Source organism: Lontra canadensis, unplaced genomic scaffold (assembly GCF_010015895.1).
Source record: "Lontra canadensis isolate GAN:19392208 unplaced genomic scaffold, GSC_riverotter_1.0 scaffold27, whole genome shotgun sequence".
Taxonomy (NCBI): domain Eukaryota; kingdom Metazoa; phylum Chordata; class Mammalia; order Carnivora; family Mustelidae; genus Lontra; species Lontra canadensis.
In genome coordinates, this window is record NW_022631021.1 from 1,743,896 (window position 1) to 1,767,392 (window position 23,497).

The window sequence follows — 23,497 nt, forward strand, 5'->3', positions numbered from 1 at the left end:
TGAGCCAAAGGCAGTCGCCTAATGACTATGAGCCACTCAGGTGCCCCTTAACAGCTCCTTTCTTGTCTACACCTCATCTCACCCCCAAGACAACCCCCCAGGGAGGCACTGTCATCACCCCCATTGTAGAGAAAGGGAAACTGAGGCACAAGGAGCTTACGCCAGGACACACAGAATGAGGAAGGATCAGGGCCGAAATCCAAACCACCTTGTTTCAAGAGCCTTGGGCCTATAACCTTCTCTCTTCAGGGCTGGAAATGTCACACCCAAGTGACTTGTCCGTTTAAGCAAGCTTATCCCCCAACAGGTTTGAGTCCTGTCTGCAAAAGGAACTTGACCCTTCTGAGACAGGGTGTGGTGTGGGCAAGGCGGGCCTGGCTTGCTCAGTGGGCTGCCCCGGCTGCACTTCAGCCCTAAGTCCAAAGGGGAAGCAGCAGAGGATCAGGGAGAGGGGCTTGCCCCCTCACACGTGCTCTTTTGGGCCAGGGGCTTTCTGCACCTCAGCCCTGCTTGATTCTCACCACACACTTCCACAGTGAGCTGGTCATGGAAGTGAGATTCGAACCAGACACATTTATTCCACTGAGAGGCTCCAAGGCTGTGTTGTTACACGGGACATTCAGGAACCCCACAAGGAAAGCATTTCTGGGCCGTGAGCTTGGAGTCTTAAGCATCCTCAGTCCCAGCTGAAGCTCTGACCATTTGGTCTTTCCTTTATTATCCCTTGAGAACAGGAAAGTATTGGACAGACGGGAGTTTTCCCCTGAGTTGGGGAAAGGGGTTTGAGCCCACTCATCACCAAGTTTTGACTCCAAAAAAGGAAACAATTTGTTCTAATTTGCCAAACCTTAAGTCAAATGCTTTGTTTTGAAAACTGAATTGTCTATGGGATCCCGAGTTTGGCATTTTGTCTTTTTAAAGGTCGCTAAATCTGTTAAGAGTTCTTTTTAAAAAAGATTTATTTATTTGAGAGAGAGAGAGAGAGAGAGGGCACGAGTGGTGAGGCAGTGCCAGACGGAGAGAGAAAATCTCCAGCAGGCTCCCCACTGCGTGAGGATAATCTCAGGACTCCGAGATCATGACCTGAGCCAAAATCAATAGTGGACCACTTAACCGACTGAGCCACCCAGGCGCCCCGAATCTGTGAGATTTCTAACTGGAGAAGCCCACGGGGATAGAAAGAACCATGGCCAGGGAGTCAGGACCTGGACTTGCTGTGTGACCTTGAGCAGTTACCTCCCCTCTCTGGGGTTTGACACCATGAAAATGAAGGGTGTGGTTCTGATGAGCAATCCATTCCCCTCTAGACCCGAAGTGCTAGGATAGGAACATGGGCTCTGGGCTCAGACATTGGAGTTCAAGCCCTGTTTCATCATTACCAACTGGTACATGAGCAGGTTGGACAGGTTGCTTAACTACTTTGGGATTCAGTTTCTTCACATGTAAAACAGAGATTGATAATGACTTTGTCATAAGGTGGCAAAGCCTGTTTTAGAAAATTCATCTTACTTGCTTGGCATAGGGGGCCAGCATGAACAGAAGATGCACTCAAGTTAGTATGACACGACAATGATGAAGTTTCTTTCTGTGTTATTGGAAATCCATAAAGAACCAGATCACACGGAGCGCCTGGGGGGCTCAAGTGGTTAAGCATCTGCCTTCAGCTCAGGTCATGATCCTGGGGTCCTGGGTTGGAGCCCCTTGTCTGTCTCCCTGCTCAGTGGCAAGTCTGCTTCTCCTTCTCTTCTGTGCCTCCCCCTCCACTCTTGTTCTCTCCTGCTAGTTCTGCTCTCTCTCTCTCTGTTAAATAAATACATAAGTATTTATTTAAAAATACAAACCCCCCCCAAAAAAAAAAGATCATAAAAATCTGAACTTCCACCAATAAATATTATCGAGCACATATTTTGCATTTGTGGAGAACCCTTTTAGTTGGCTATACCCATTCCCAGACCCTTGTTTGGCACGTCCAACCACAGAGACTGGAGACACAGATACTCTGTCAGCCTCACTCAAAGTTTGGGGTGGCCGTATGATCCATGTTTTGCTATGAGACATAAGCTACCAATGGCTTCTAGGAGAACTTTCTTTCCCTGTGATAAAGGAGTCACCAGAGGGGAGCCCCCTGCCACAGTCTTTTTTATTTTTTTCTCCCCTTACATATGAATACATTATGCGGGGCAGTGGCAGCGTTCTTGTAACCATGAGGCAAACCACAAGGAGAAAAAGCCAACAAGCCAAGCATATCATAGGGTATAGCTGGAAAGAGCTTGGGTCCAGCAGCTGCCATTTAACAATACAAGCCCTGTTTGTTTAGGTGGCTATCAGCTGGGCTTCCTGTCTTTATAGCTGAGCCTGTCCTCGCTCATATATCATTCAATAAACACTGATTAAGTTAATACTGGTGCCAAGCCCCATTCAAGGTATGAAGTTTATGGGGAGGGAGAAGACTTCCTTAAGGCTTTACAACCTATTCAACAGGAGAGTCGATATATTTTTTTTTAATTTATTTGACAGACAGATCACAAGTAGGCAGAGAGAGAGAGGAGGAGGAGGCAGGCTCTCTGCTGAGCAGAGAGCCCGATGCGGGACTCGATGGTCCCAGGACCCTGAGATCATGACCTGAGCCGAAGGCAGAGGCTTTAACCACTGAGCCACCCAGGCGCCCCGAGAGTCGATATTTTTTTAAGATTTATTTCTTTATTCCAGACAGAGAGAGCGAGAGCATGAAAGCATGAGTGGGGGTGGGGGAAGGGGCAGAGGGAAAGGGAGACAAGCAGACTCGCTGCTGAGCGTGGAGCACGACATGAGGCTGGATCCCAGGACCCTGAGACCATGATCTGGGCTGAAACCAAGAGTCTGTGGCTTAACCAACTGAGCCACCCAGGAGTCCCTTTTTATTTCTTTTTAATACAGTGAAAATGTAAGAGGTCTTACAGTTGATGTCCTTCTGTGTTAGCATGAGGACATAAAGGAAGGACTTCCTTCCTTTCTAGAATGTAAATGCTTTCACAACAGATGCTTTTTCTTACCAATACCCCTCCAGTGCCTTGCCTAGCATATAGTCAGTGCTCAATAAATATTTGTCGAATGTGTTAACTGTGAGGGCAGCTTACCCTGCACAAAGGATGATCTTACTTTTATGCCCTTCTGAAGTTAGGTGTGTCCATGTGACTTGCTTTAGCCAATAAAATATGAACAGAATTGATATATGTTGGTGGTAGGTGGAAGCATGTGAGAGCTGGTATGGATCTTTGTTCTTTATCTGCCCCTGGTGCCATGACCATTGAAAATGATCACAGGGTCCTGGGATTAAGCCCCACATCCAGCTCCCTGCTCAGCAAGGAGTCTGCTTCTTCCTCTCCCACTCCCCCTGCTGCGTTCTCTCTCTTGAGGTCTCCCTGTCTGTGTGTCAAATAAATCAATAAAATCTTTAAAAAAAATTTTTATTTTTAAGTAATCTCTACATCCAATGTGGGACTCGAATCCACAATCCTGAGATCGAGAGTTGCACGCTCCGCCAACTGAACCAGCCAGGCACCCCTACGATTTTTGATAAAGAGCTAAATTGCTTTTGCAAATTGGTAGAACCAAAAATGGTTCTGTCATTGCATATGAGAATTTTGTTTGACATTACACATGCAACACTTACAGTCAGGACATACTGCTCTGGTTCTAAGCTCATATGGTCTGAATATGGGGCTTAAGTTATAGATATTGTTAACTGAGCTAGAAGGCAAAATATTTCCTCTAAAAAACAAAATTGCAACCCTTTATCGAACAGCTAAGTAACCATTAAATAGCCAAGGAAATAATCCAACATTATGATTTTTTTTAAACCTCTTAGGTTGTTTAAGATTTTATTTATTTATTTATTGCCAGAGAGAGACATAGTGAGAGAGGGAACACAAGCAGGGGGAGTGGGAGAGGGAGAAGCAGGCTTCCCAACAAGCAGGGAGCCCGATGCGGGGCTCAATCCCAGGACCCTGAGCTGAAGCCAGATGCGCAATGACTGAGCTGCCCAGGTGCCCCAAACCTCTTAGGTTTAAATACTACCTAAGTTTCCTAAGAAATATAAGTTTCCTGAGAAATATAAGAACATTGAGAAATGTTCTGTTCTTTTCTCACTAACCCTGGATTGTTCTGTCACAGCCCAATACCATCCTCATCTTGATCCTCTAATTGGTTAGAATGGGCCATTCCAACTGGAGTAGAATTTAAAAGTCCTTATTTGGCTAGCTCGTCTGGATCTGGAATCTGCTTTCCCGGCTCTTCAGCCTTGGGCTCTGAACCACTTGGGGCTTGAGCCCTCTCTGAGCCCTGGCTAAGCAGACAGGAGGGGGTAGCTGTGTGAACTGGATTGTCATATTTCCTCCTGAGGGACAGGACAGCCCTGGGCATTGAGAGAGGAGCACATTCCTAGCAGAGACTGGAAAGAATATTCAAAGGGGCGGCAAGGACTGACTTCCCAGTTTGGTTAGACAGCAAAGGACTGCATCATCAAAAACCGTGACAGCATCCCAACAATGAATTGGCCACCTTTTGCCTACTATAGGACTACGGAAACGGAATATAATAAATATCACTTCGTTACTCTGACCCTCATTTTCTCTTGTGTAAATGGGGGTTAAAAAAAGCTTCTAACTCAGTATTGCTGTGAAAGCCAGATGAGATGATTATCTGAAGGTCTCTGAAAACAGATTAAGAAATTTACTAAGGGGCACCTAGGAAGCTCAGTCAGTTAAGGGTCTGACTCTTGATTTAGGCTCGGTCGTGATCTCAGGGTTGGGATCGAGCCCCCAAATAGGCTCCGCACTCCGCTGGGAGTCTGCTTGAGATTTCCCTCCCCCTCCCACTGCCCATCCCCTGCTTGCACTCTTTTCTCTCAAATAAATAAATCTTAAAAAAGAAATTAGCTAATATCATGTTTTGTTTTCACTCATAATAAGACAGCTAACATCTATCCTGCGGTGTATAATCTATAGTAGTTCTCAGACTCCAATGTGTGTATGACTCCTCTGGGAGTCTTGTTTATTTATTTATTTTCAAAGATTTTATATATTTATCTGACAGAGAGACAGAAACAGCAAGAGAGGCAACACAAGCAGGGGGAGTGGGAGAGGGAGAAACAGGCCTCCCTCGGAGCAGGGACCCCGATGCAGGGGCTCGATCCCAGGACCCTGGGATCATGACCTGAGCTGAAGGCAGAGGCTTAATGACTGAGCCACCCAGGCACCCCTGGGAGTCTTGTTTAAATGCAGATTTTCAGGGGGTCTGGGATATGAGGTGCTGCTTCTGGCTCACGCACCACACTTTGAGTAACAAGGGTTTGCTGCAATTTGCAAGCATGATATTTTCTAATAGTAGATTCCAGGCTGACTTCAAAATCATCTGTTTGCATAGTCGTTATGCCTTCCACATTGTTGTATGATCAAAACAACCTGTGGCCTTTAATATCCTACAGGTGATATAATTGAATGGCACAGATTTAGGAGGGAGAAACTGGAGTTTATACAGGACTTCCCTAAGTGCACTTGACATTTGCATAGATACTAGCTAAAAAAAGATGTGGTCACATATATTTGGTAAACCTTAGATTAGGCAAAATTAACCCAAGTTCTTTATTGTAGTGTTATAACCTATGATGCTTTCTTTCTCATGTAAGTCACATAAAACCCAAATTGAAATTGCTTAGGTAAACACTCCTCTCCCTCCCCCTCCCCCAATACAAGAATTCTGGCCCCACGGAAGTTTCTAGGCTGGCTAATCCAGTAGCTGACTGATACCATTAAGGACCCAGGTCCTGTCCCTCTTCTTGCTCCACCACGCACGGCACATCGGCCCCAACCTCAGGCTAGGTATCCTTATGATCAGAAGATAATGATGTCAAAAGAAGCATCACATCTTGATGCTGGCCCAAGGTGAAAAAAAAAAGGGCTGTTTCTTCTTTTAGTCCTTTTCTTCCAGGTATTTTCCAGTTCTAGAATTTCCATGATGGTCTTTCTGTAGTTTCTGCTCTCCACTGAGATTCCCTATCTTTTCATTCAAGTCCTTTCCTTTTTCATGTTTTCTTTTATAGTCTTGAACATAGTTACAATTGCTGCTTTAAAATCTGTGCCTGCTCATTCTTCCATCTGGGGATCTTGAGTCTGGTCTCCACTGATTGAGCTTTCTTTGTCGGATGGGCCATATTTTCCTGCTTATTCTAATGTCGAGCATCTTTGGACGGTATCCTGAATATTGCAAGTGTTATGCTGTAGAGAACCTGGATTTCTGTTGTTCTTCTAAAGAGTGTTGCTTTCTGTGTTTGTTTCAGCAGGCAGTGGAGTGGGCTGAACTCCCAAACTGCAAACACTGTCTCCTCACTGGCAGACATGAGCAGACATCTCAGTGTAGATCTTTTACTCTTAGGTGTGCTGCTTGCTGTCTGTCCTGCACAAGCGAGCTTCAGAGATGCATGCAGTCTACACACAGAGTTTGGGGCTCTCGTTTTGTGGCTCCTTCCCCTTTCCAGGATTTTGCTCCTCACTTTCCAGCCATGTGTTTACCAGAACTCTATCCTTTGGTCTTTCTTTCTCTCCCTCCCTCCCTCCCTTCCTTCCTTCCTACCTCCCTTCCTCCCTCCCTACCTTCTTTCTTTCTTTCAAGATTTTATTTATTTATTTGGGAAAGAGAGTGAGAAAGTAAGAGATCACAAGCAGTGAGAGGGGCAGAGAAAAAAGTGGAGTCCCAGCTAAGTAGGGAGCCCGACATTAGACTCAATCCCAGACCCTGGGATCATGACCTGAGCGGAAGGCAGACACTTAACTGACTGAGCCACCCAGGCACCCCTGTCTTCTGGTTTTTCATGCCAGCACAACTGTGGGCTTCTATCCCAATTTTAACCACCCCACATGCACCTGATTAGGGCCTTCCCTCAGGTAAAAAGTGACAACAATTTAAAAATGAATCCAGTGCTAGTTCCTTCTTTCCATTATCTGAGTGCTTTGGTCACTCTTCAATGTCTTCATAGCTGTTTTTTATGATATTGTCATGAAGATCGTGTGTGGTCCAATAGGTGCTGCTCAGCCTTTACTGGATGCAGAAATTTTTTTTTTTAATTTAAGTATAACTGACATGTCAGTTTCAGAGGCATAACGTAATGATTTGATATTTATATGTATTGGAAAACGATCATCACAATAAGTCTACTTAACATCTGTCACCACATGTAGTTACAAATTTCTTTTTCTTGTGATGAGAATATTTAAGATTTACTCTCTTAGCAGCTTTCAAATAGACAGCATGGCATGAACTTTACATAGCATGCTGTATAGTGCACTCCTAGGACTTATTTATGTTATAACTGGAAGTTCATACCTTTTGAGCCCCCTCACCCATTTTGCTCACCTCCCACCCATTGCCTCTGGTTCCCAGCAGCCTGTTCTCTGTATCTGTGGCCTTGGTTGGGTTTCTTTGTTTTTGTCTGTTTAGATTTCACATAGGAGTGAGGTCATATGGGATTTTCTTTCTCTTTCTGACTTATTTTGCTTAGTATACTGCCCTCAAGGTCCACCCAAGCCGTTGCAAGATTTCATTCATTTTTATGGCTGAATAAAATTCCATTATGTGTATACACATATGCACACCACAATTACTTGATCCATTTATCCACTGGTGGACCCTAAGCTTGTTTCCATATCTTGGCTCTTGTGAATAATGCTGCAGTGAACATGGGGGTGCAGATCTCTTTTTGAATTAATGTTTTAATTTTCTTTGAGTAAATGCCCAGAAGTGTTTGATCATATGATATTTCTGTTTTTAATTTTTTGAGGAATCTTCATACTGTTTTCCATGGCGGCTGCACTAATTTATGTTCCCAACAACAGTGCACAAGTGTTTCCTTTTTCTTACATTCTTGCCAACATCTGTTGTTTCTTGATTTCTGATAATAGCCATTCTAACAGGTGTGAGATGATATTTCATGGATGTTTTGAGTTGTATTTCTCCAATTTTCAGTGATGTTGAGCACCTTCTCATGTACCTGTTGGCATCTGTATGTCTTCTTTGGAAATATATCTATTCAGACCTTCTTCCCATTTTTTAATCAGATTATTTTTTGCTATTGAGTTGTATGAGTTTTTTAATATATATTCTGGATACTCACCTTCTCAGACATATGATTTGCAAATATTTTCCCTATCCCATCAGTTGTCTTTTCATTTTGTTGATGGTTTCCTTTGCTGTACGGAAGCTTTTTAGTTTGCTGTGGTCCCCATTATTTATTTTTTTCTTTTGTTGCATCTGCTTTTGGTGTCAAATCCAAAAACTCATCACCAAGACCAATGTCAAGGAACGTACTGCCTATGTTTTCTTTTAATTTTATTGTTTCAGGGGCTTTTGTTCAAGTCCTTAATCCATTCTGAGTTCATTTTTGTGTGTGGTGTAAGATAATGATCCATTTTCATTCCTTTGCACATGACAGTCCATTTTTCCCAGCACCATTTGTTGGAGGTGTTACAGGATTTTTTTTTTCTCCCTCAGTGCCTGCAGTTCTTGGTCATACTGCTTCGAAGAATGAGGAGGTAGACCAGACAGAGGTGCAGGCAGCGAAGCAAGGTGTATTGAGTGATAGCAAAGTGATAGTACAAAGCTCCTGAAGAGGGTTGCCACTGGAGATTCTAAGTCTAGATGTTTTTATGGGTTTGTTAGCAAGCTGTTTTCATCTGATGACCCCTCCCTGTGCCTGTTATCCAATCAGGTTTATGTCACCATCTATCACCAGGGAAGGGGTAGAGGGCCCCTTTTAGGGCGCTGTAAAATCCTTCCAAGGGTGGTCGTCTCTTAGGGTGCCCCCCTCACCACTGTCCCTGCCTGTCTGCCTTCCAATTATCCTTCATCAGAGGCACTGTCCTTCACTCTTGTATGTTCTTGGCTCCTTTGTCATAAATTAACTATGTATGTATGGGTTTATTTCTGGGTTCCATGTTCTGTTCCATTGATCTAAGTGTCTATTTTTATGCCAAGTTCATACTGTTTGATTACTGCAGCTCGTAGTATAGTTTGAATCAGGGAGCATGATGTCTCCAGTTTTGTTCTTCTTTCGCAAGATTACTTTGGTTATTTGGGGCTTTTTATGGTTCCATATAAATTTTAGGATTGTTTGTTCCATTTCTATGAAAAATACCATTGGAATTTTGATGAGGATTGCATTGAATCTGTAGATGGCTTTGGCTAGATGGACATTTTAACAATATTAATTCTTCCAATCTATGAGTGCAGAATTTCTTTTCATTTATTTGTGTCTTCTTCAATTTCTTTCATTAATGTCTTACAGTTTTCAGTCTTTCACCTTTCAAGGAGGTTTTTTACCTCTTTGGTTAAATTTATTCTTAGATATTTCATTCTTTTTGATGAAATTTTATGTTTTCTTAATTTCTCTTGTTAAATAGGTTATCATTAATGAAGTGCAACGGATTTTTATATATTGATTTTGTATCCTGAAATTTTACTGAATTCATTGATTAGATCTAATAGTTTCTTGGTGGATTCTTTAGGATTTTCATTTTTTTTCTCTTTTTAAAGATTGTATTGATTTGAGAGAGAGAGCACCAGCAGGGCGGCAGGGAGGGGGCAGAGGGAGAGGGAGAACAGGCTCCCTGCTGAGTAGCAGCCAAGGAGAAGAGGACAAGGATGTGAGCTCCATCCCAGGACTCTGGGATCATGACCTGAGCTGAAGGCAGATGCTCAACAGACTAAGCCACCTAGGCACCCCTCCTCCTCCCCCTCTCCCTTCCTCCTCCTCCTCCTTTTCTTCAAGAGTTTTATTTTTAAATAATGTCTACACCCAATGTGGGGCTTGAACGCAACAACTTGAGATCAAGAGTAGCATGCTCTACTGACTGAGACAGCCAGGGGCCCCTTAAGGATTTTCCATTGTAATATCATGTCATCCTGTATGAAGAGTTTTTGTTAGTCTCTCTTTAAACAACAAAGAGGCCTTTCTCAGAATTCCTCAGCAGTTTTCTTCTGTCTCACTGGCCAGAATTACATTCATCTGCTCTTTCTTAATTCCCCTTGGGGGCACCTGGGTGGCTCAGTCTGTTAAGTGTCCGGATTCTTGGTGTCAGCTCAGGTCATGATCACAGGGTTGTGAGATCAAGCCCCACATGGGATTCCATTCTCAGCACGGAGTCTGCATAAGATTCTCTCTCCTTCTGTCCCCCCGCCCCTGCTCTCTCTCACTCACTGTCTCTCTCTCAAATAAATAAATAAATCTTTAAAAAAATTTTTTAAAAATCCCCCTTGTTCTGGGACTTGCTTGCCCTGAAGGGACATCGTTGCCCTGAAGAGGGTAAACAGAATTAGAGTTTGATTAGCTAGGAAGTTGAGAACCTCTGTTAAGCCAGAAACCAAAGGAACTTGCCTCCTAGGATTTTCAGAGACTTTAATATGAAGGTTTGCATTGTGGATCTCCAAGTTCTTTTTTTGTTTGTTTGTTTTTTAAGGTTTCTGTTGGTTTGTTTAAGATTCATTTATTTGTCAGAGAGAGTGAGAGCGTGTGTGCACAAGCAGGGGGACTGGCAAACAGAGGGAGAGGGAGAAGCAGGTCCCCCACTGAGCAAGGAACCCCATGTGGGACTTGATACCAGGACTCTGGGATCATGACTCAAGCTGAAGGCAGACACTTAATTGACTGAGCCACCCAGGCATCCTGATCTCCAAATTCTTATCCCAATCTCACCTGCAGTATTTCTTAACCTTTATTTATTTATTTTTAGAGATTTTATTTATTTATTTGTCAGAGAGAGCGAGAGAGACCACAAGCAGGGTGAGCAGCAGGCAGAACAGGCAGAGGGAGAAGCAGGCTCCCCACTGAGCAAGGAGCCTGATGTGGAGCTCGACCCCAGGACCCTGGGATCATAACCTGAGCCGAAGGCAGATGCTTAACCGAGTGAGCCACCCAGGTGTCCCTCACCTGCAGTATTTCTTAAACTTGATTATTTGATTAAGAAATCCTCTATCCACTGAGCATGCATCAGAACTGAGTTCTGCAGAGTGCTGGAAACAGCAACTTTCCTGCACCATCTTTTGGCTACAACCCTCATGTGTGCTTCACCCAGCACTGAGATGTTTGTTTATTCATTTGAGAGAGAGAGAGAGAGAGAGAGAGCATGAGCATGGGGATGAGCAGAGGAGGAGGGAGAGAGAATCTCAAGCAGATGCTGCACTGTGGAGCTGGAGGCTGACATGTGGCTTGATCTCATGACCTGGAGATCATGACCTGAGCCAAAACCAAGAGTCAGACGCTTAACCAACTGAACCACTCTGGCACCCCCAGGCATAGGTTTTATCAGTGTTTTCAACTCGACAGCTGTTTTTGAACTATGGCAATGGTTTGGACCAAAACTTGAAGTCTGAACCAATTGCTGAAATAAACACCAATAGTGGCTAAGTACGTGTTGTCTCAATTTTTGATGAACTGTTCCTGGAAGGCAGGTTTCTCCAGGAAAATGAGTTTTTCCTTGTAACAGCTAAATTTAGGGCCCAGGGCTTTGCTCTGATAATTATTTAAACTAAACTAAACTAGGGGTGCCTGGGTGGCTCAGTGGGTTAAGCCTCTTCCTTTGGCTCAGGTCATGATCTCAGCCCACATGGGGCTCTCTGCTCAGCAGGGAGCCTGCTTCCCCCTCTCCCTCTGCCTGCCTCTCTGCCTACTTGTGATCTCTCTCTCTGTTAAATAAATAAATAAAATCTTAAAAAAAAAAAAACTGAGGAAGTGGTGACTTTCCTGGGTTTACTGCTTTGCAGGTTATCTAGACCCTGGTGCTGGGGAATGCCGCCTCCCTCTAAAAACCACTGATTGTCCTAAAAACAGTTTGAAATATGTTTTTAAAAAACTATTGAAAAGATGATGTAAAAAGACTGGTAAGGGCCACTTGAAAGTAGAAAGTTCCCCGCCATCCCACGACACAATGGGTTTCACTGTTACAGTCCCTTTGCACTTGCCACATTTTTATGTACTGCTTTTCCTTGATTCTAAAACAACATCAATTTTAAGATGCAGCATCAGTTTACTAAAAGCTTTTTAGGGAGAAAAAGAAACCACCACAAGAACCTATTAAGAATGCCCATTGATTATAAGATATATTCTAAGATCAGAAACTTTAAACTGTAAGGGGCAAAACTCATGCCTTAGAATTGAGGAATATAGCAGGAAAAAAATCTTGATCTATTTTACTTTGCTATGTATCAGCAAGTGTTTTACTTTTCTCTCTCTTTCTCTCTTTTGTGTTTTTAGAAGTAAGCTTTATGCTCAACAGGGGTCTCGAACTCATGACCCCGAGATCAAGAGTGAGATGCTCTGCGGAGTCAGCCAAACGCCCCCTAAACTTTCCTTTTTCTTTTTCTTCTCCTAACAAGTGTTTTAAATTATTTGATTTTTGAATTGGAAATATTCTTACATGGCTCAGCGTTCAGAAGGTATAAACGAATTGTCAGTGGCTTGTCCTCCACTGCTCACCTCTGCCCCTCCCTTGCAGGCCACCAGTGTTACAAGCCTCCTGCGTGTCATTCAGAGATAGGTTAGCGAGTGAAACCTTATATTCCCTGCCCCCTATATAACACAGATGGTAGCTTATTATACTCTCTTCTCTGAGCACTGCTTTTTCACTTAATAATATATCATCAAGATGGATCAACATCGTATCCAGCCCATTTTGATTTCTTTTGTTTTTCTAAAGCTACATCACAAGCATATCTCTATCTTTCTATATAATTGTGGTAATTATCCTCTTCGATGACTGTTTGATTTTGTGGGGTGGCTGGGCCACATTTAATAAGAACTCCCTGTTGTTGAGCATCCAGATTGTTTGCAGTGTTGCTGTGACAGGGCACACTCTATGACCGTGGACTCATTCAACAAGTATTTATTTAACAACCAACAATTGTGCTCCTCCTATGTACCGAAGGGCTTTCCCCCAAGGGGCAGACAGGCAAGCCGCTGGAGCCGTTCTGGAAATAAATAAGAGCCCAGAAGTGTTTCCATTCCCCCAAGGAGCCTCTGAGTACAGTCTGGGCTCCCACATGTAGAGCGGAGAGAAGGGTTGTGATGCACCCACCCAGGGCGCTGGCCTGTGTAAAGGAAGAAGTAGGGTCACGCTTATTCACTGGGCTTGTGAGCGTCCTTAATGCGCATGCGCCGCAGACCCAAATCCCACCTCCAGGTGCTGACCCGGCACAGCCAGGGTCTCTGCTGCGCTGAAATTTACAAAAATTTCTAAATGCAGACAGAATTAACAGTGGTTACCGCTTCATAAGCATCTACCGTATGCCAGGATAACCCCCTGTGGGGTAAATATTATTTTCCCATTTTACAGATAAGAAAACTAAGACAGAGATGTTGAGTAATTTGCCAGCGGTGCAATGGCTAGGCTGGGATTGCAGCCCCTGGATTAAACCCTGGCAGCACTTTCTGTCTTTGTTCTATGACCCCTGGCGCAATTCCTTTCCCTTCTTAAATCTCAAGGAGGGTAAACTCAAGTGCCTTTAGTTCTCACTTACAGGATGAGCGATCTCCTACTTGGAGCACGGCTTTTCTTCCTCTCCAGAGAATTGCCTGCCAGCAGCTTTGAGATGGGGGCTCTCCTCCTCCCCTGGGGAAGAGGGTGCAGAGCCTCATCTCATCCTGCCCCCGTACAGCACAAGGAGACTCAGAGCCCGGGGCAGGCCCAGATCTAGGCACTCAGACAACTGGTCTTGGGACCGCAGGGCTCCGGCGGCGGCTCTTGGCTCAGACCTGCCCCCACCTTCCTTTGTCTTTCCTCCGCCCCCTCCCCCCACACACCCTGGTTCCATAGACAGGTCCCCATCCCCCACCTCTCTCAGTTCCCCTCTCCCTTGTTCCGCAGACAGCTCCCCTGTCCCCCAGACAATGGCGAGTCTGAATCTCATCACCCTGGTCGGCGTGCTGCTGAGAGCGCTGCCCTTCTGACCCAGCGACACAACACATGTAATGAAACCGTCCCGCTGATGCCGCGGCTCCTGCCCCACTTCTAATAATTCAGTGTCTTCTCAGCTATTGCAAGGAAAGGCCCTCTTCACCTCAGAATCTTTCAAATGCCAAAACAAATAGCAGCTTATGGGAAAACGGGGCTGTCCATACATTCTTCTTTGTTTACAGTCAAAGGAGTAACAGTGAAAACAGCACAGAAGATGGTGAACACTGGGTTTCCTTCCCACCTGCAAACCCTGGTCCCCCACCTCAGAAGTAACCACCCATCAGTAATTTCTGGAATTTTACCAACACACATATACAGAATCTACCCCCCCAAGCCCCCGCCCCACCGCCCTTCAACATAAATGAGAGCACACTGTTTGGATCCTTGGGTTTTTTATTTTCATTTTTCCTACTTACCAATATATCTCGGAGAACTTTCCATATGAGTACATCCGGATCTCCCTTATTCTTTACTATGGCTAAGGAGAATTACATTTATGACCATGCCATAATTCATTTACCTAACGTTCCACCGATAGGCCTTTAGGTTACTTCTAGATTTTTGCTATTACATTTGTTGTATCGAGCAAACCTATGCATAGATTTCTGGGGACTCCTGTATAAGTATGTCTGTAGGATAAATTTCTGCAAGTATTTATTTTAAAACAGGTGGTGCCAAACTGCCCACGAGACTGTAGTTTTCCAACGGAGACAGAACTAATAGCTTAGGCTTGATGGTTAAACCATTTAAAATAACCCAGACTCTATTTTGTATGGGAGAGCATTTTCATGACTTGAAGCCACAAAAACACAAATCGTAAGGGAAAAAGAATGGTACATTTTAAACTTCTGTACCATAGAGACATCATAAAAAAAGTTAAAAGACAAGCCACAAACAGGGAGGGGATATTTGCTATGCATTTAATATTAGCTCGTATTAGTACCAACATCTACACATTCCTGACAAAAGACAAACACTGCTCCCACCCTAGAGAGAAAAGGTTAAGAACAGCAATTGAGAGAAGAGGAAACTGGATTGGCCAGCGGATGGAAGAAATGATGCCCAGCCTCACGAATAACCAGGAAAATATCCATTGAACAACGAGATAGCATTTCATCTCACTCAGATTGGTAACATTTTTCATTCTGGTAATACCAAGAGAATCAAAGCCATGAGACCTCTTACAAACTCTCAGTGGGAGCACAACTTGGCACTACCACTGTAGACCGCAGTACTCAAATTGAAGGAATGCCCTTTGTATTAACTATATTTTCTTATTTTGTATATTCTGGAAGCTCTGGCCTGTGTGGCTTCCCTGACTGGAGAGGGACTGCCCTCCTATCCCACCCCTCACCCTAGGGCTAGCCAATTCTTGGAGAGAACAAAGAGCTGGGAGCACACACCATCTAGAGTCCAGACTCTGACCCACCTCCTCTGTCGGGCTCCCATACTCTGGGAAGTGACATTCCTCTGCCCTCATCACCCAGAGCAAGCTACCAGACAGTTAGAGACCACGCCTAGAGTTCATAGCCCTGGCATGGCATATCTCCTGGTCTCTGGAAATGTAAGTGCAGATGTCCCTCCTTAACCAGTGGCTCACTTTCCATGATTTCAGTTACCAGTGGTCAAACATGGACCAGAAGCAGATGATCCTCCTTCTGACATCATGCCTGAAAGTCAGTAGTAACCCCATGCCATGTCCCATGCCTGTGACATTCACCTCATGTCATCTCATCACAGGGGCATCTTGTCATCTCACATCAGCATGAGAAGGGTAAGCATGGTACAATAAGATATTTTGAGAGAGAGACCCCATTCACACAACTTTTATTATAGAATTTTGTTATAATTGTGTTATTATTCATTATGGTTGCTAATCTCTTACTTACTGTGCCTAATTTATAAATTAGACTTTATCATAGGTATATACGTATAGGAAAATACATTGTATATATAGTGTTTAGTACTACCCGTGGTTTCGGGGATCCCCTGGGGGTCTTGGAGAATGTTCCCAGCAGAAGGTAGGACCACTGTAATAGAAACCTTCTTTCAATGACGATAGCCTCTCCCATCATCACTCAGTCCCTTTGGAACATTCAGGTTTCGTGGGTACAATTAATACACCCACACCATGACCTGAAAAATTCCCATGCCCTACAAAGGAAGTGTTCACTGCAACATTGTTGGTTATAGTGAAATGTTAGAAACAACCAGAAGGTCCATCAGTAGAATGATAAATATGTTGTCCCACAATTCCATAATAAGTTACCCAAAAGCAGCAAAAAGGAAAAGACGAGAGCCTTGTGTATCGTAACACTGGATGATAATGGCAAATCGCAGAATAAATCAGTGTGTTTGCTTATGTGAAATTTAGAAATATGTTTAAAACAATACTATACATTTTTTATAAATCCTATTCATGTAATAAAAGTGTAAAAACATGGAGGAGACAAATTCTGTCCAATCTGGGAACCTGGTTTCCCATGGGAAGAAGAGAGGGAGGTAAGATTAAGAAAGGGTTCAAAGAGGGACACTTGGGTGGTTCAGTTGGTTGAGCGGCTGCCTTCGGCTCAGGTCATGATCCCAGTGTCCTGGGATGGAGTCCCACATCGGGCTTCTTGCTCAGTGGGGAGCCTGCTTCTCCCTCTGCCTCTGCCTGCCACTCTGTCTGCTTGTGCTCACTCTCTCTGACAAATAAATAAGTAAAATCTTAAAAAAAAAAAAAAAAAGAAAGAAAGGGTTCAAAGGAGGTTCACCTCCACCCTTTGGTGTTTCACTCTTTTAAGCCCAAACAAATATTTGACTGAGATGTGGTAAAATGTTAAGGTTGTTCAATATGTCTGGTAGGTACTTGGATATTTGCTTTTCTATTTTGGGTACTTTACTTCATGTGGGAGCTATTTCATAATGAGAAGATATGATTTAGGCTGCATGAATTATCTCAAGGTCATATAAAGGACAACATGACAGGATACCTGCAAGCTCTGTCCCCACTTCCATTGGGTCAGATTTTCTCCTCTCTCCCTAAGCTTCATTTTTAAAAAATTGCTGACTTTTTAGAAAAAGGTGTAAACACTTGCACCACACGGAGAATATACCACTAGTCGATCAAAGATTCTTTTGCTATTCTCAGGGTGGTAGCCAGCGTCAAAAATCAACCCTTGACAATTCCTACCTTCTGGTATTCACATCCCTCCTCCATTTTACCAGGGTTGACCCATGTGGCCAGTGGAATATGGCAGAAGGGATGGTGTCACCTTCGAGATGAGGTTATAAAAAGATTATAATTTCCATATTGGGTTCACGCTATTTCTTGTTCTTCTCTCTCTCTTTCTCTCTTTATCTCTCTTCCACTCTCTCTCACTTCCTTGCATCTCACTCCAGGGAAATCACACCACCTTCTTGTGAACAGCCCCTTGGAGAGGTCCATGTAGTGAGGCATCAGAGCTTTCTAACTCAGAGAATAACTGATGCCCACCAACAGCCATGAGAGTGTTGAACCACTCAGACAAGCCATTTCTGGCTTCCTAATGCTCAGAAACGATGTAAGATCATAAATGTTACTGTAAGGTATTAAGTTGTGAGGTAATCTGTGACACAGCAATAGATAACTCATACACTCCATCGTGTCTGCCATGTTTCCCCCAATGAGTACTAGATGACTGTTACAGCTCCAAACATCGAGTTCTCACAGGGCAGCATCTCAGGCAGGAAAAATGGCGGACAGAGCAAAAGGGGCTTTCCCTATGTACCTTTCTCCTTTTACCAAAGAGGAAAGTCTTCCTTAGAAGCCACCAGCAGATTTCCGCTTGCTTCTCACTGACCGCAATTGGATCTTATGATTGTTTCTAGATCAAGGTTGTGGAGGGGTGTCTGGAAAATCAAGGATCAGGTCTTTCAGCTGCTTTATAGGGGTGTGGGCAAAGAACAAGTGGACAGGGAATGGCTACCATGGAGCTACCAGCCCTTCCCACAGTTTCACTTTGTCTTGTTATTTCCACCCGGCACTCTTCACTTTTTCCTTCATACTCTGTATTCACCGTGAACTGGAAAGTTAAGTCTGAATTAGATTCAGGTTAAACATTATTGGCAAGGTTATTCATGGGCGATGCCGTGACCTTCATTCTCACTCACCTCAAGAAACAACCCGTTTCTTCACTAAGTAAACATGTTACAGGATTTGAGCAGAGGGTGGTGCGCCATCATTGAACACTAACCCAGAATCCAGATGCTGCCTTTCTCTCCGAGAGCTGTGCCCTGGCAGGCTTCACATATTTCATACTTATGGGAACTCCGGGTTCCTCCGTAAATTCGTTCCAGGTTGCCTTGTTGGGATCATGCGTGGTGAGCAGTCTCTGTTTCTTGCCTGGGACTGCCTCAGGGACTGATGAGTCACATGGGCCGTGCCAACTGAGTTCAAAACCCCTGATGGATTATGAGCCGACTTGAAAAATCAAATGCAGAAATGCTGGCATGTGATCTTTCCTTGATGTCCTCCACTTGAAGTTCTTAGGGCTTTCGGTGTAAAGTCAGAAACAAGGGAAGATGAGAAAAACCTTTTCAGGTGTTCAACTCCGAGGCCCAAGACAGGAGAGACCTGCGGCCCACGGGCCCTCATCAATGTGGGCTCCACAGGGACTATGGTCTAATCCAGCAGCCAAGCCTGGGAAGTGGAGAGTGGGGCACCAGAGGCCACATCAGGACAAGGCACTGTCCTTGAAAGGGTAGTGGGCCCCAGCCTTCTCGAGCTCAGGCAGCCTGTGTAGAGCAAGGTGATCTCACTTCCTATTTTACTGGGGATAGCGAGGTGAACCTCAAAAAAGAATACTTGTCCAAGGTTGTCTTTCTTCAACATAGCCCCGTGCCAACCCCCTCAGACTTCTCACCCTTCTCTGCAGCCTCAAGGACAGGGGTCTCTGCTCACCTCTCTGGAGCCTTCCCTCCCCCTGCCTCCAACACCAGCATCTTCTTGTCTCCTCAGACACTTTTCCAAGTTAACTCATCCTCTACCCAGTTTCCCCAGCTCTGCCCCCATTTCCTTAAGTCAGCCAAAGGCTGCCTACCCCTCCCGACCCCCAGGCTGAACACGGGGCAACAGCAGTGACTCACCCTCATCCAGCCAGTCCCCTGGTCACGAGAGGCTCTGCGGCCGTTGTTTCATTAGCTTGTCTCCCTCCTGCTGCTGTGCTAGCCTGGGCGTCCACATCTCTAGGAGGCTATGGTGCTATTCTCCTTCCTCACCCTCCAATCCAGGTCTCTTTGCCACGTCTGAGCTCCCTGACAGCTCCTCCTTCGAGTCACAAGTAGATCACGCCTTCCTCTTCCGACCCCACCTTTCCATCCCACCTCATCTCCCACGTCCATCTGTTCCAGAAGCCTTGACTCTTCTTACCCTTTAATAATAACAGACGTACCACATGCCTGGCAATTTATAGCCGTATCTTTCTAGCTTCTAGCTTCTTCACATCCCCCAAACCATGCTACTCGCCCTCGTATCTTCGCTTCCCTGGCAGGAGTCTCAGCGCTGCACAAGTCAGTCCTTAATTACAGACTGCCTCGTGCATTTCCCTGGTTATTTCACATTGGCTGGTCTTATTCCCAAGAAGCGGTGAGCTTCATACCTCTCTCTGCACACATGAGCATGTGTGCGTGCCCACGGACACACGCATTTTCCCTGTTACACACTCATTTGGTCAAAAGGTCTCTTCCCAGGGGCACCTGGGTGGCTCAGTGGGTAAAAGCCTCTCCCTTCGGCTCAGGTCATGATCTCAGGGTCCTGGGATCGAGCCCCGCATCGGGCTCTCTGCTTAGCGGGGAGCCTGCTTCCTCCTTTCTCTCTGCCTGACTCTCTGACTACGTGTGACCTCTCTCTCTCTCTCTCTGTCAAATAAATAAAAAATATCTTAAAAAAAAAAAAGTCTCTTCCCAGATGGAGGAAGCGATTCTGTATCTGGGACTATCCACCCAAGAGAGAAAAGTCCCTTCTTACTAAATCCCATGATCATTGCCCACATTGTGGATTCCAGGCTGGACCAGGGAGGCGAAGCGTGCAGGGGAGTTCCTTGCGTTGGGGGGAGCATTGACATCACATTGTAACAGAGTGGGGAGCTGGACCAAGCATCGAGTAGGGGACTTGGTGTCCCATTCTAATTCTGTTTCTGCCACTGCATGGTCTTGTGGGGGAAGAGAGAGATGTGATCTTGCCAGCTTTGCGATATCTGAGGCAGAGAAATTTGTGGACTGAGGAGGGGCCCTGTCTCCAGGGCCACTGTGTACAGCTCCAGAGGGGGCATGACCTGTAGCCAAACTTGGTCCCCAGGCACCAGCCCCTTGGCCCTCAGGGCTCCAAAATACCTCTGCCCCCGAGGTCCCCATATCTGGCCTCCCAAGCTGTGTGCATTCTTAGGGTTAAATATTGTCATCTCAAATTTATCATTAGAAGAGTGCGCTGTACAAAGCTCCAGACAGAGTGATCTAGAGTTCAGTCCGATTTTTTCTTGTATACTTAGGAGATGACATGACAGTCTGGGACTTGGTGAGAGGGTGTTACAGGAGAGTGGGTCAACGTCGGGCTGGGGAGAAAGGGTGGGGAGAGATGGAGAGGTGGCAATGGGTGCGGCCCTGAAGCCTGACTTCTTTTCCTTTGCCATTTTGCCCATGGCCATGTCCTAACATGTGAACAAACACGTAAGTTCTTTTGCAAGAACAAATAAAAACAATTGTGTAACACACCATGCACGCCCCACAGGGCCTGGAAGAGGAGCCCAGGGAGGGGTGATGCTGGCAGGGCCATGGGTGGTGTGAGGGTGTCCCCCTCAAAAACCATGACCGACCTGTTGGCTCTGGCCCCTGTGGGGGTGGGGACGCCTTCCCCTTGGAGGGAGGCCAGCATAAAATTCCTTGGCTGTCGCAGCGTGTCAGAGAGAGAGGAAGCCTCTGATAACCATCAGCGGAGGTTTTGCAACTCCGTGTGTGGAGCCTCCTGGGCTGAGCAGTGCCTGCCTCCCTGGGACGGTCCCCGTGGCAGCTGCCAATGCTGCCTGTTGTCCACAGCACAGGCCAGGGGCTGAGATGACTCTAGCCACGCGATGAAGCCAGGGGGTGGCCGCACGCCCAGGACACTGCTCGCACATTCAAGGTGCCTTCTGCACCTCGACCGGGGCCTGAAGCCTTTCACCAGCCTTTGGGACTGCCTCCTGCAGGAGCTCGACAGGCCCAGGCAGTGGCTGCCGGTGCCATCCGTGGGTGTCCCAGCCAACCCGGGAGAGACGACCCCTTTCTAGGTTCTGAGCTGGCAGGGAAGCTTGGTCGGAGTTCCAGCAAGAGAGCAGCAACCCGAGAGGCGAGCACCGAGGGGCCGAGGAGATGGAAGAACAGGTGTTCAAAGGGGACCCAGACACCCCTCATTCCATCTCCTTCTCTGGTAGTGGATTTCTCTCCTTCTACCAGGCCGGGGCTGTGGATGCCTTCCGAGACTTGGCCCCCCGGATGCTGGAAACCACCCATCGCTTTGCTGGGACATCGGCAGGTGCAGTGATCGCTGCTCTGGTCATCTGCGGAATTGAAATGGGTAAGGCCTTTGTTCTGGGTGCCCTGGGGGAGTCTCTGGCGAGAGTCCCCGAAGTGGAGCCTGAGGATCATTTGGGGGCGCTTCGGGGACAGAGCCAGGCCTTCTGGGTGGTGGAAAAGGAAGAGGAGGGTTGAGTGGGCCGGCAGGTAGGCAGCTGGGACATTTGAGGTTGGGGTCAGCCAGATCCCGGTCTCTCACACACTCACCCAGTGGTAGTGTAGGTAGTAGGTCCACCCCTCCTACTCCCCCTCCCTCAACACTCTTCTGAGATGCCCTGTGTGCCAAGGCCTGGGAGAGGGAAAGACAGCAGCCCCCTCCAGCATCCTGGCCTTGGAAGTCACGTCATGACACAGTCAGACATTGGGGTAAAGTGTCATTCCTGTTTGGCCTCTTTTAAAGTGCACATCTCCTTGGGTGGGGCAATGCTTCACATCTTTACCACTTTGGCAGGGTAGGTTTGTGAGCTCACCTTCTAGGTGGTTGGCGGGCTAGAGGCCTCGTGGTTACGGGGATGAACCAGATGGGGAGAAACCGGGAAGGAATCCCAAGGATCTCACTTCACCTTCTTTTCTGCTGGTCCTGGTCCCCGGAGAGAAGGATGGGGTCCCACCTCTGACCCAGAGGGCAGAAGCGGCCCCCTGGGCAGAGGAACTGGACAGATGCCAGGCAGTCCCACATGACAGGTCTGGGCCAGGGTCCTCGTGGGCTGCCTCGAGTGTATTTATTCATTTACTGTGCTATTATACAGAGCCCGTGCCCCCGTGAAGCAGACATTCTAGAGAGATGAGGCAGAAAGTAAACATTCAGGCAGGTAACTTGATGATGTCACCTCAGGATGCCATGAGATCTACGGATAAAATGATAGCAGGAAAGGGACAGAGAATAAAGTGGGGGCTATTTTAGGAAGAGTGATCAGGGAAGACTTATTGGAGGGGGCGGCATCTGAACAGAGACCCGAGTGATGTGAAGATGAGAGAAAGAACTTTCCAGGCAGGGAAGTAGCTGGGGAGCCAAGGAGTGGGGGCAAGGAGAAGGGAGTGGGGGCCAAGGCTGGAGAGGCAAGCAAGGGTCAGACGGCGCACGCTCAATGCTTGGAGCAGGAACAGAGGAGCACAGACAGGCTGTAAGGGGGTGACGTGGGGAGGCGGTGAAGAGTGTGTGCTCCAGGTGGACTGGATCCCAGCTCTGCCGTTCCACCATGTGCACCTGGGGCAAATTGCTGGATGCTCTATGCCTTGGTTTCTGCACCTGTGAAGCGGAGATTTTACCTGTACCTAATTCCCAGTGTTGTTAAAGGGTTAACTGAGCTTGAGTGACTGGTTTATCACAGTGCCTAGCACATGGCAACTGCTTGGTGTGTGCCAACTACCTGGTTGGGGATTTTAAGGAACCTCAACTGCTGGGCAGAGGGAGTTGGAGGGGGAAGGGCGGCTGCCAGGAGACTAGCGGGAGACTATGGCATGTGGGTCTAGGGAGGGATGAGCTCTGCAGGCAGCCAGGTCTTGAGGGGCAGTGAGAAGCTGGTGGGTTCAGGATGTACGTTGGAGGTTAGACCCAGTGAGACTTGCTGAAGGGCCAGCGGCAATGCAGGAGGAAGGGGTGCCGGCGGGCTGCCTTTCTGCCTGGGGACCTCTGTGCTGGGTGAGAAGTCTGTCTTCATTTTAAAGAATAATAGTGATGCCCATTCACCGAGTACCTCACAGGCAAGATAATTTTTTCCTTCAAATACCTCACAAGTTATAAATTCTTTCTCACTATAAAAAATTCAAATCATGCAAAAGTATATAGGTTTTTTTTCTTTTTAAAGCCTCTGCTCACCCTCCTTGTCCCCAGTTCCACTCTCCCTCCTGTGGCCAGTTCTAAGGGCTCTGGTTAGATCCTTCTAGATCTTTTTTTTTCTTTTTTATTTAAAAACATTTTTTTAAAATTCCAGTATAGTTAACATAGA

General features: G+C 46.1%; 1 protein-coding gene across 3 annotated transcripts in view; it reads left to right on the forward strand.

Annotated features, from left to right (window-relative positions):
• Nucleotides 1–15,577: 15,577 nt before the first annotated feature.
• The window catches only part of PNPLA1 (patatin like phospholipase domain containing 1), a 48,425-nt gene continuing 40,505 nt past the window's right edge, over nt 15,578–23,497 (forward strand). For 2 of the 3 annotated variants that reach the window (XM_032864346.1, XM_032864345.1), the window contains exon 1: nt 21,058–21,549. In XM_032864346.1, the coding sequence (XP_032720237.1) occupies nt 21,345–21,549 (205 nt within the window). In that variant the 5' untranslated portion in view covers nt 21,058–21,344. Of the gene's footprint in view, nt 15,754–21,057; nt 21,550–23,497 lie in introns of those variants that run through there. The other variant, XM_032864347.1, reaches the window with a different exon arrangement.